This window comes from Triplophysa dalaica, chromosome 11, assembly GCF_015846415.1.
Source record: "Triplophysa dalaica isolate WHDGS20190420 chromosome 11, ASM1584641v1, whole genome shotgun sequence".
In the NCBI taxonomy this organism is placed as follows: domain Eukaryota; kingdom Metazoa; phylum Chordata; class Actinopteri; order Cypriniformes; family Nemacheilidae; genus Triplophysa; species Triplophysa dalaica.
The window spans coordinates 2,860,309-2,874,054 of NC_079552.1; the positions used below are offsets into that span (position 1 = coordinate 2,860,309).

The window sequence follows — 13,746 nt, forward strand, 5'->3', positions numbered from 1 at the left end:
AAGTTAAACAGGACATTTGGGTGTTTTTCAAAAAAAAAATATTTACATTGTGATATTTCTTATTTTATACATGTGCAAGAAGCGACTTTCAACTCTGTTGCCCAGTAGGTAAACCTTTAAAAAAAAAAAAAAATTGCATATTGTGATGTCATAGAAGTGTGTGAATGAAAGACTAGGAAGTATGTCCTCTTTCTTTTCCCAAATATTTGGTTAAAATGGCAAACATGTGTCAAGTGAATAAATGAAGAGATCTTTTCCAAAACGCTATAAATCCATTTGAATACTTTTCATGAAAATGTCATTTTTTTACCTAGACCCATACATTTTGTTAACATTCAATTTATCCTGTTAAAATGGTCTGTTGGCTCAGTCTGAACATGTTAAACAATGATTGTTAAATGAAACAACAATATTGTCGATTATAAATTCAAAGTTTATTTTTTTCAAAACGCTACAAATCCATCCTTTTTTTTCCAAAAAGTTTGGTTTATTTGCAACATATGGCATCAGGGACTCATACTATAAATTCATATAAATGCAAATGCATGAAATAAAAAACAGCCAAATAAAATAAATAGTAACAAACGAAATAGTAAAATAAAATTAATATTTTCAATTTCATGTATCAATATTTTCCACCACAAACAACAAATAAAAAAATAACACGCATACAAATACCACTAACGAGGGAATTCTGATTGGTCGAGAGGACATATCGTATTTAGGCTAAAAACAGGTTCGACATTTATAGCGTTTTGGAAAGAAACGCATCTTGCTGTACATTTTAAACAAGGAAATATAGCGATTTGGCATGAAACATTGATGGAGCAGTGAATAGGTTTAGTTCTTCAAATGTACTGTTCCTCAAATTAGAAATGTTAGAAATGATAAAAGACTGTTTAAGTAAAACTTGTGTGTATGTAAGTGTATTTCTAAACATAACATTCGCTCTGGCGTTCTTGGCTTCCGTGTTGAGTGTAGGCCTAACATGTTTTAAAATGTTAATATTCACTCTGTTACTCAGTAAATATAAGGGTAAAGGTTAAACAAATCCAAAACCAGGTATTCTGAAATTGTTTAACAGAATAAGTATTTGAGTATAAGGGTTTAATATGAGGTCATGCTTGTTTTTTGAGGGGAAATAAACATCACATTTTCACGTTTTCAACATGTCATGCCAGATGTAACCGCGATTATAAAATGACCCATATACACACAATATACAAAAATAATTAAAAACAGCATCTTTTATATATTTCTTCACACCTAGGAGAGGTGAGATACTCACACACAACTATTACAAAATAACATTTGCAGAAGCTGAAGAAGAACAGGTCACATTAAAGAGTTTGTAGACGATTTTGTGGTTTAATGTGTGATGTTAGTTTGAAGATGACTGATATCTAATGTGGTGACATTAGATATCAACCAGGGCTGTAGTCAAGTCAACTTTTGTCGAGTCCAAGACTAAGACTAGTCGAGAAAGAGTCAGGATCGAGTCTAAAGAGGTTCGAGTCCAAGTCAAGTTCAAAGAGGTTGGAGTCCAAGTCAAGACCGAGTCCATATGAGACCGTCCAGACAAAGTATATTTGAATACTCAAATCAGTCATTTAGTATAATTGACACACATACCTAATGAAAGTGAAGAGTCCAACTAAAGCAAACATATATGCTTCATCAATGGTTTTGTTTGGAAGGTGAAAATACCATCGGACTCAACTAGAACATTTGGCGAGTCCAATGACCGAGTCCGGGACAACTCCTTTTTCAGATACCAACGAGTCCAAGACAAGCCAAGACTACCGAAAAACGTCTCGAGTCCGGACTCAAGTACTACAGCACTGTTTGGAACTGTTGTTTACGTATCTAAATGCTCATTTTAGGGAAAGGCGCTTGTGCTCTTTCATAGATAGTTTTCTCGTCAGACTTGCACATAAAAGGATCCCAGAAAGCCTTTTTTCTCTGATCTTTTCCGGCAGAAGAACGTTCAGAGACCGCGAGAAACACAAGCTTTATTTCCGAGGCCGCGCGCTTGTTTACCGCTGCGCGAAACCGCTTCCCTGTAGAATAAAGCACTCTGACACAGTCGAGGAGAAATCTTTCATTACACATAATTATTTTGGGCCCATTTTTACACCTCAACAACTGATCTATCTTCAGACACATTGTTTAAATTTGCTTACATGTAACAAGCGCAGTTTCGACTTTTTAATATAATTCCTGGCATATGTTACACAGCCGCCCGAGACACAAACAGCTGTCTGCATCAGAACTCTGCACCAATGGCAGACCTCAGATCGGAGGGGTGAGAGAAACCGAGCGCTTGAATGCATTTACAGGTTTTTTATTGAGTCGTACCTGCAGGGGGATCCAGCGCAGTTCACAGGACTCTGCTCTCACACACCTGTGATATAAAGAGAGGGTGAGATCTTACAGCTGTATGCGTTTCTCGGTATGTGCGCGTCTGTAGTTTATAAAGCCCCTTGCGGTTTGCAGTAACCTTTGTAGTTTTGGTATTCTCTTAGTTCTACATGTTTAATAGTTCATGCCCGTAGTGCATATAGGCCTACAACACTATGGAAGAATGGTTGTTGGAGTCGAGACCAGACGCCCAAAGATCTAACTGCAGACTAAGACCAAGACTGAAGCATTCAAGTCCTGCATCCAGACAGAGACCAAGTCTGAAAACCATTTTAAAGACCAGAAACGACTAGTTCTACAGAAATTGACATTGGTGTGGAGATCGTTTTTTCTTGGGCATCTGAGTTGCTAGGGTCCTAAAAAGATCTCCGACATTCCCTCCCTCTGGACCGCCGTGTTTCTTATACAAGAAAATGAAAAGATTTGAATTAGGAATATTAAGGAATTCAAAAATGCATATTGTCCCCCAGTGAAAATGCGCAGAATTCTGTTTTAACGCCTTAAAACTTATTAAAAGCAGCTGAGAGTATCAAACACATATTGGTTGTTAAAATCATAATCCAATTCACCCAGATATTTGATAAGTGAACAGTCAAGGGCCAGAGATGTGAAGGACTTGTGAATAATAAGCAGACATCTGTGGACTGCGCACACAGACACACGCTCACAATTTTCTTGTAAGGTGTGCATAGCAAGTGTGAGAGAGGGTGAGAGAATGGCCAGAGAGGAGCAAATAACTGTGGAAAAAGACATTCGGAGGTGAAAAGATTGTGGGAGGGTTAAAGCACAGGAGCTGTGTGTGTGGGCGTGTGTGTGAGAGAGAGAGAGAGAGAGAGAGAAAACTAAATAGAAACTAGACTAATATTCTTTAAGACCAACAGTCAACAGATGTTGTAAAAAGCACCGATGTAATGGTGGTGACACCCAGAAGTGGACTAGGACAAACAATCGGCCCTGGCATTTTTTGGCCCACATCGGCCCTCCACCATTTCTGTTGACACGGGGGCTGGGTGCGAAAGGGGGTTTGCATGGTAAAGTCTGTCGACGAGGTGGGGGGGTTGTGGCATGCATACGTATCTTCTGCATTAGTATTGCGTGCATTCGTATTTGTAATACGTCCCTCTGATAGCAGCCCACCGGGAAAACGGCAGGTACGCCAGATGGCCAGTCCGCCCCTGGTGACACCGTAGCTTTAAACAAACCCAGTTAAATCGCTCATGATGTCTCTTATGAAGTTCATTTCAAGTTGAGTATCAGCCATGTTCTCGTACCGTCAACTTTTCTTACCCACGTTCTTTTTCCCTACCACCTCAGAAAAAAACGCTCCCGTCTGTGAGGTGATTTAGATGAAGGGAGATACACAGCAAATTCCTGTTAACAGAGAAGAGCAGCCAAGCGGAGACAATTTATCTGTGACTTTTACAAGCTGTGTATGTGTGTGTGTTAGGTATGGCTGTTAACTCTTGGCGTGCGCTCTGTTGGCTCAAATTAATTTAGTGTTGGAGACGTGGCGACACACCTCGCCGTATTAGCACGGTGAATGGGTCAGTAACAGCGGTTACTGTGGCACTTAATTAGACAGATAACTAATGCGTTTCATCTACCCATCACGGTTAACATAGATACACTTCTGCATCTGTATGGATGGAAGAATATAAGGAAGAAAATGAAGGAACGCTTACACTCGTGGAGGAGTTACTCGTGTGTGTCGTGTTCAGAGAGAATCGCTTCAGGTTTACTTGCTGCTCAGGTCTCCACGCAGAGCTGAAGATCATTTCTCATAGCATTATGCACTGATGTCACAGGGCTGCTTTCCGTTATTCTACGTGGAAAAGCCGGGACAGCCACAATGCCGAGGGCGCACACATCCTTAGGGACGCAGGAGCCCCTCACTTCACATACATTTCTTCACAGTTAATCGTATGAAATATACAGGGGTTATATACGTATACAGGGAAAATATACGTGTTCACGCTAGTGGCAAGGAAAGGATTGCAGTCTGTTTTTAGCATTCACACAACGCTTTTATTCCAAGCAATTTGCAGTGGATTAATTTCTATTATGAGTGTGTTTTCTAGGAATCGAACCCATAACATTTGTGCTGCGTGTTTGTACGACCAAACAGCAGATGTGCTTTGAGAACAGTCTCTATTTTTAACATTCCGTTCGGTTTGACTCGCGGCGCAGAAGTTACACACTTCACCTTTGAAGTTCTTTATTAGACGTAACAGCCCAACAGCGTTTACCGGGTATTACACACAGCTCTATCCTCTGCACTAAAAGCTTTTTTTACAAAGCGAATAAAAATCAAGGGTATATCACAGAAGCCTGGCAAACAAATGCATGATAAAGGATCTACAGAAACTTTTCAAACCCCGCGGCGTTCTGAGGCGATGCGAGCCGTCCCAGGGGAACGCTCGGAGGAGAGAGTGACAAGTTGCACTGTTTGCTAAGTGTTCTTAGTCAGCACGCTTGCGTTTTGCTTTGAGATCAGACTTAACCTTTTTTTGAGACAGGGGGCCTACAGAAGCTGACCTGGCACTCGGTAAATCAGTGATTTTGCTGTTTTGTAGGGAAAGGGATGTAGTACTGAATGTGACATGCTTCCGGCCTCAAGTGATTTCTCTGTCCCCACTGTAAAATGAAAGTGCAGAAAATGTTTTCTGAATTTCAACATCATTTCCTGGTGCATTTGAGAAGACACATTAAAGAAATAAAACCACTGATGTTTAGTTAGATTTAAAGATTAGATTACGTATTTAAGTTTAAGGTATATGTTGAGCATTTATTTAAAGTTTGTTTAGTTTAGTTCTTTTCTTCAGTTTTTGTGTAAGTTTATGTTGTTTAACTTTTTGAGTTTCTGTGGTCTCTATCGTTTTTAATATGGTAGGATATTGTCAGGATTTTAGTCATATGATCTGGATGTGTGTATTAAAAAACTTTATAGATACACAAGACTAAGTATAAATAAGCATATTAATTTTTTTATATTAAAGAGGATCAATTGATTTATGTGGTGATAAAGACCTGACCCACAGCATTTCTGAGTTTTTTGTAGGATGTTTATTCCAGCAAAACCTGAACCAACAACTGTCGTTTGACCCTAAAAGTCAAAGTAGGAGAACTCAAATAGTGCTAAAGTAAAAATGAAAGACAACTGAGAACTCCATGAGCTTAATATACTACTGTATATGTTTTTTATATTTTTATTTTTATTTTTTTTATTAGACATTTGGCAGACTCTTTTATCCAAAGTGACTTACATTGCTTTATCCTATACATTTTACATAGGTATTTGCAATCCCCTGGGATCAAACCCACAACCTTGCATTGTTAACGCAGTGCTCTTACCACTGAGCTACAGGAAAGCTGTATATGTGTGATTTTGTTACAAACCAGTTGAAAAGCATCGTTTGAGCTGATTTAAATTCAATGTTAACGGTGTTTTATGATTAGTTTCCCATAAATGTCAGAGCATAATGATTATTTAAATGATTAAAAATGCACCTTTTATTTTTGTGATTTATAAAATATTCATGTGTTGTGTGTAGTTACAGTGCCCCACAGATGATAACACAAATGGCATTTAATGTATTAAAATGACAATTAAAGCAATTTTGTCAACTTATTAAAAGGCATGTATCAGCGTAACTCGCATACTAATACAGTATTTACAGTTTTTAAGAAGAAAAAAAAACGTGCAACACCACACACCAGAAAAATGTGACAGGAAGTTTTTTAAAGTTTTACAAAAATGATCAGATCTGTCCGACACACCAACAACTTCCACTTTTTTGCAATCTATAAAATCTCACAGAAAATCATTTAAAAGTTCTTTCTGGTTATTTGCACAGTGATTTCAGATGAATACAACCTCCGGTATGCAAGAACATTTTTCTTGTGGCTGAATAAACCTTTTAAATCTTTACGGAAAATTTGATGGTGTGCAAATTGACATCCCAAGCTTGCTTTTGGTGTTGTTATCGAGGCCTCCTTTCTTCAGTCCATTGCGTAGTTATGGGATAGACATACTTAATGAAGACACATACTGTAAATGCACAATGAAATATTTAGTCTCAATCATTTCTTTTTCTGTTTTTGCAGAGCGGTCTGAAGATTGTGTCCAAGCAGATCAATACTAAAGAGCCAGTGAAGGGTGTCCTGATGTCCTACACATTGACGGATCTGCGCATTCCAGTGTCATATGAGGTCAGCCTGGCTCCCATAACCTCCTTCGTGACTGGAGATTCGGTCACACGCATGATCCAGTACTCAGAACGTAAGTCACCATAATTATGTCATCATAATTCAGTAATATGCAAACCGAATGACTAATTCTACAAACATGCTAGTACACCGTGTTACTTAATTTTGCTATTTTATGTGATATCCAGTAATATTTTAATGTATATATATAATACTATTTTATTTTATATAATGTATTTAGGAATTTAATATATTTATGATTTTTATTTATTTAATATATTATATTCATTCATTAGAATATATTTGACATACTATTTAAATATATACATACAATTGTGTTATAACATATTACATTTAACCGGATTTACATGCATTAGTGCTCCAGGGATACTACGTATTATTTTTTTTACATACATTCTTTATATGGCAAGTATTTTGATGTATAAGTTTCATAGGGCCATCACAAAGCATTGTTCCGTGCTAATATAACATATAACTTATAATACATGTGCACAATAAGGAGTGAGCCGTAGTCTCTATTTCTTATATTTTTATATATTTCTTATATATTGTTTTAACAATTTATTTATTATGCACAGGCCGGAGAGCATTACAATTTCATTGTATACCTGATGTACATTGACAATAAAGATTTTTATTCTTATTCTTATTCTAATCAAGTTTAGCACTCCTGTTTACCAGATAAAATCTTTACGAGGAGATCTTCAGGATTGATATCTGATATTTTGTCGTATTAATGCGCCGTGCTGTTGATGTACAACCACAGTTGTGCGTAAAGGATAATGTAGAAGCCTCATTAATTTTACTGGTACCAGGCAACAGAGAGTAATTGCCGGAGAGAATAAGCGTATCATCTCCATAAGTTATCTGATATGAGTTTTCTCCATCCAAGGTCAACAGACACAACTTAACTTTGTTCGGATGAAGTCAAATAGAGAAGATGCCCGATTCTTCTCCTTCAGCTTTCGGATTTCTTCTCAGATCTGAACTATAGAGCCGAAACTCTAGGGCTGGGGATCAAAAGCAGTCTGACTTTCTACACATTTGGTTCAGCCTAAAGATACACATTAGAAGATTTGTTGTAACGTATGGTACATTCAACAAAATAACATTAAATTATTCACATTGTTTCATTTGTAGTTGTAATCTATATTTAGATATGGCACTTAAGTAATCTTTCGTAGTAAAAACATCTATAGTATCAACAGATTTGGGATGAGGTTTCGCTTCAGGGAATTGAGATGTGTGGCCGTCATCATGTGGCAAGTTTGCTGATGGCCGCAGAACACCAGAAACACAAAAAGATGTTGAGTCGAGATCTCAGAAAGAGCTGATAACGTCTAATCCCATCGGATAGTCTATCATCAATTTCCCAATCTCAGCATTTTCACAAAACCACCAGAAATAGGTCCAGCCTCCAGATTAAGTGCTGGAAGATGTGCATGAGAATCCATTCTGCTGTAACGGCGATATACCATTGAATATTCAAATTTTTTGATAATTTATCTCATTACAGCGTTACATCTTTAAGACAGGTGATGTCTCAATAACATCTGATTTAATAATAACCTTATATTCACAATAGCGGAACTGATGGTTTCTCTCATTGAAATTCGTAGCAAACATCTACTGCAAATATTGAGTGATAGTCAAAAATATTGAAATATCGCTGAGGTTATGTTGCCCATCCCTGTTTGATGTTTATAATGTGATGGATTTGTTGTGTTGAATGTGATGAGTGTATAGATCCCGATGTCACTCTTTATGTTCTGGTTTCTTTTCGCATGCAGCCTACACTTACCCGAGACCTTCAGGTGAGACAGTCCTGTACTTTTACTTTCCATCTGTTCTCTACCTCACGCTCTTTCTCTCTCCTCCAAATCCTCCCTCTGCCTTTCAGTTCTCCTGGCAGCGCAGGCGCAGCGCTGTGCCAAATCAGTAACAAAAAAAAAGAATTAAAACCGACTTGAGAGGTTTAAGGAGGAGAACATTGAGAATGTTTCAAACCACCACGGCGTTCTTCTCCATTCATTCACTCTCTCTCTGTCTCTGCTCGCATTGAAAATAAATATATCAGCCGTTTAAAGTGTTAGTGTCGACTCTAGGATGTCTTACTTTCTTTGATGGGTTTCTCACATCTAGATCACGTGTGCGGGTTCGAGGACGTGCGGATATGTGGATTCACTCAAGACCGCAGCGACGTGTTCGACTGGACCAGACAGAACCATCTCACCCAGAACCCCAAACGTTCGGTTAACACAGGGCCTGATAAAGACAGAAGTGGGACAAAAGAGGGTAAACGCACACACATGTTGCTTATCCGCCATGCACTGGGCACACACGCACCCTAACATACGTTCTGGGCTGTTTTTAAGGTTTTTACATGTACATCGAGACGTCACGGCCACGTCAGGCGGGCGATCGAGCTCGGCTCCTCTCTCCGCTCTACAACGTGACGGCAGCGCGAGGGCCGACGGGGTCCACCAGGGCACCATACTGTGTGTCGTTCTACTATCACATGAACGGAAAACATATCGGTGAGTCCCCAGGTATAATTCATTGTCAACTAGGGACTTCAAACATTCAGTTCATACGAAATTATTACAATCAGAATTTTACAGTAGTTTTTGAGCAGAACAATGGTTTATTAAAGACCAGGACACCAATGCACTCGCGAACATGAAGTGTACATGTTATATGTTTGAAACATACTTAAAAGTATATACCATATTTTCTAAGGTTTCCATCGGAAAGCATGCTCTTGTAGTGTTGGGCTGAAGCTGTCTGTACTTTATGTGCAACATTCAACAGAAGGTCAATGACGGAAAGAAGGGAAAGAGACTATATTTAATGTTTCTGGACTTTGGCAATGTGAAGGCTCTTTTTACCATGCCAATAAAGCTATTTGAGTCCTTTGAGAGAGAGAGAGAGAGAGAGAGAGAGGGGAAAAGAAAGACAGTGATGATGTCATTCACACATCTATTACTTATGTATTGTGACTGTTAAAACATGAAGTTATGTTTCGAAGTGACATCCGTCCGTTCAAGGTGCTGCAGGACAGCGTGATGTATGCATGTCTGACACGTTTAAGCCGCCACTCAATAGTATTTTTAGAGAGAAGTGATTTGATCTTTCTTAAACAGACACACTTCTACGACAGCAATAATGGTTTCCGTCAACACCTCTTAAACCTCTACTAACACATTTTTACTATGTTGCCAGATGCTCCAAATAGGATATTTTATCAAATTTTACCTTTCGAGCTAAAGTAAAAAATCCCCCAAATATACACACAATGTGGTGTCGGTTGTTTTCCTGTAATTCCCCATAGAATACAGTTTAGGGATGACCTTAGAGGTAAATGATTCATAAAGTTTTTTTGTATTACAAAAGTGCACTCCCACACGCAGTGATTTATATCTCTATATTATATGGAGCCGAAAAGATCTGTGGCTGCTTTGAAAACTTTTAGCTCGCAGACGTGTCAATTCTGTAATTTCTGGTTACTTCAAGAACTGCATCGCCGAACTACTGCAGCTATAGTTTTAACAGCAACCATTTCTGTTTTCTCCATTTTCAGTTAGACAAATAAAGAACCGAACAAGCTTTTATTCCCACATTTTCTTCTAACTTAATCAGCGCATGAACTACGCCTTAATCCTGCCCCCTCCTTCTCCTCTTCTACATCCTCTTCGTCACTTTATCTCCTCTTTATGTGTGTGTCTCGCCCGTCTCTCCTGCTGTAATGAGACGGGCCTGTCTAATTATTTGCCTCGTGTCGCAGGTTGGTGTCGTGGCAGGGGGCGTCTGGTGAACACAGACAACTCTTCAATCTGTTCGCCTTTCCGCAAGCATTTAGATTCTCTGCTGCAGGCTTGAGCTGTATATTTCAAAGGAGATGTTTTATTAATTCCATTGCTATTTAGACGTTGGTGGGGACAGTGGGTCCTTAATGAAAATTAAAATTGAAAGACGAATCGCATTAATCACAATCACAATCACCCTAGGGTGCACTCTCTCTCTTTCTTTGTCTCTCTCACACACACGGACCTTTTGAACTGAAACTGGGAGTGTCTGCCGCAGATCTCTCACATGTGTCTCATTGTCTGAGAGTGTGTCTGGTTTTCAAAGACATTCAATATCATTGTAGCCGGTTTTGCTGCATATCTTTTTGCTAAAACAGTTGTTCTAGTACATACAAGTTTACATTAAAATTCGATTGTAGCATGTATTCCTCATGGAGAATGCAATCCCATAATGCATATTGGTGAACTCTGGTATGTTTCTTATGCGTGTAGGGTTCTCAGTGTGATTGTGTTCAATAATCTGTTAATCATCGTCTCTGTATTGGCATGTGGGCGGCGTGGTGTGTACAGATGCTCAAATGAGAGGGAGTAACAGCTGGCTTGGCTCTCATTACACGAGACGTCCCGCCACGAGACAGACGTCCCTGTTAGCGATCTTAATGTGTAGGACTGCGTTAGCTACCCTACGCCGTCCGTAAATTACATCCTCATTAACGATATGAGACGTTCGACTTTTATTTGCGCCACTGTGCCTACATTGCATTCAATTACATCTCAATTAGCAACTGGAGAGATTAGCTCTGCGTTGGCTACGTCACATCAGCATGAGGTAATGCCGTGCTAAAAAAGCTCATTCAGTATTTGGTCTAGCACTTGTCACAGATGGATGTCTTCTACATCTTGTTACAGTCAAACTAACTTATGCATGGTTTTGAATTGTGTGTGGTTAGTTGAAACTGGTCATTATTGAGCAAGTTACTTGTTCTGGTGGTTGATTGTAGTTGATCAGATTTGACCACCTTATGTTCTGAATCTACAGGATGATTGAAAAGTTCTAAAGAACTATTTATGTTTAATTATTTATGTTTTAAGTATATTGTTGTGGATAAAAGTGCCTGCAGTATGCATAAATGTCATGTAAAATTTGATATATCTTAACACTGTAAATCATTTTTGTTGGCTTAGGTTTTTAAGTATAATTTTAAGTACAAAAAATTGACCGAACAAGTCTATTTTTTATTTTATTTTAATGTCTTTAGTTCACTTTAAAATAAGCCTCCATTGACTTTCTTCAGTAGGAATAAAATTACTATGGAAAGTCCTTTTTTTATTTTCAAGTGAACTACTACTCGATTTCAACATTTCTATTTCAATTTTAGGAGATTTACCAAATCTACGATTTTAATACATAATACACGTTAATACTTTTTTATTTCACTTATTTTCTCATTTACTTATTTTTGTTTGACTTACATTAACTGAACCACTTGACAACATTTAAAATATTAAGTTAAAATGACCTATAAAACTATTTAATTGAACAGAAAAACTGCAAAAAAACATTTTACATTGCATTTATTTTAATTGGTATTTTGAGGTAAATAAAGAAGGTTTTAAAAACTTCAACACAACAGGTGCATTTATCAGGATGACATCCAAAAAGTGTAATTAAAAAAAAAGTTTACACTTTTGTTAATGCACTTACTTAATTTAAAATATATCTTCTTTAGCAGTGTGTGAAGACATGCGATAGAAACATTTCGTGCTTTGCTCACACTTAGACAACATTTGTACAGTAACTGTTTTTTTGCGCCTGTGACACATTACATTCACAGAGAGAGTGTGAAAACAAAGCAGGTGTGGGAATCAGAGTCTTTAACTCTGTGGCATGTTAGTTTGTTTACCTTTAACAGTTACATGCAGGGGCCAAAAATGTGTGATTTATAGTTATTTTCGGCAAAAAATGTCCATGTCCCAATTGCACACTAATGCAATGCATGGAAAATGAAATGTCACGTTTTTTGCGGTTTAAGACAAATCTTTGGTTTAATATGTGAGCGATTGATTTCTTTTCCGGACACATACAGCGTCATGTTTGAGCTGGTTTATTGACTATTTGGTTATTAAAATATTTGAGTACAGTCTCATATTGAACAGTGGGATCGTATCACCGCATGTGTAAGCGAGGCGTATCTTTGTTTAATCGTTTTACAGAAAAGCTTTGCGTTTCTTCACCGGATCAATAAATCTTTACTAGCAGTGATACGGAGAAATTCCCTCACTAGATATCCAAGTGCAGAAGTCTATTAGACACTTCAATAAGAGCAATGCTGTAGCATGTTCTGTTCGCTGTGTTAGAAGTTTATTAGGCTTGTGGTTCATTACGGAGAGATTCAGTTGCCAGTGGATTTAATACAGCGCCGGTCAATCACAGCACCCCGGGTACCGGTTCATTACATCCTTCACTCATTACACACAGTGACCCTGCTGACTGTAAGCAGACCACAGCATCGACTTGAAAAGATACTTTGTCACGGTTTAGTGATGCACGTAAACACACGCGTTTGTTTTGGGGGTGCATTTAAAGTATGCACGGCCCATTTTGTTTGGGCTATTATTTGCATTAATTTTTACACTCTTCTGTGGATGGCAATGATTCTGATTGGCCAATCTTAGCATAATATGAGCAAATATTTTCATATAGTCAATAAACTGCAAACATTTAAGTATATATTTCTCACAAATGTTAACAGATTTTCTTTATATCACTTTATATTTGATTTTGTCTTGTTTTTCAGTAGAGATATGTACATACACCAAATGCAAAAAATGTTGAGTTCTAAGAAGCAAATAGAGAATTTATCTTACGAGGTGTATACCCATATATTATATTATTTTATAATGCGTTTTCTGTATAAACTGGTATTTATGGAAGATAAAGCTATTTACTCATGATTAAAGAAAAAACTAATTCTCTTCAAATTCTCCATGTTTTATTATCTGTTTAACAATTTGTCGTCTTGCATTTATTTTGCTTCCTAAGAAAATTTTCCAGAGTTAAAGATATTTAAATATTCTTAAGGGAAAGCCAGACAAGCGATTAAAAAATGTGTAAAAACTGTTTTTAATAGTGATTTGTGTAATACGATTCCTTATTTATTGACTTTGTAGAAACGAGAATGAAAAAACATACCGTACTTGTGTATGTATACTGCTCCAAAACAGCTTGAACCACAGGCTAAGATTGCCTTCCGCTGTCCAGCGTGTGCTCATTATGAGGATGAATGAATGT

The 13,746-nt window shown here is 37.7% G+C and overlaps 1 protein-coding gene across 2 annotated transcripts in view; it reads left to right on the forward strand.

Annotated features, from left to right (window-relative positions):
- Positions 1–13,746, forward strand: part of LOC130432232 (MAM domain-containing glycosylphosphatidylinositol anchor protein 1) — a 140,328-nt gene that overhangs the window by 105,790 nt on the left and 20,792 nt on the right. Inside the window, exons 12-15 of one of the 2 annotated variants that reach the window (XM_056761525.1) lie at positions 6,526–6,700; positions 8,439–8,462; positions 8,791–8,943; positions 9,024–9,197. In XM_056761525.1, coding sequence (XP_056617503.1) covers positions 6,526–6,700; positions 8,439–8,462; positions 8,791–8,943; positions 9,024–9,197 — 526 coding nt within the window. The remainder of the gene's footprint in view (positions 1–6,525; positions 6,701–8,438; positions 8,463–8,790; positions 8,944–9,023; positions 9,198–13,746) is intronic. The other variant, XM_056761526.1, reaches the window with a different exon arrangement.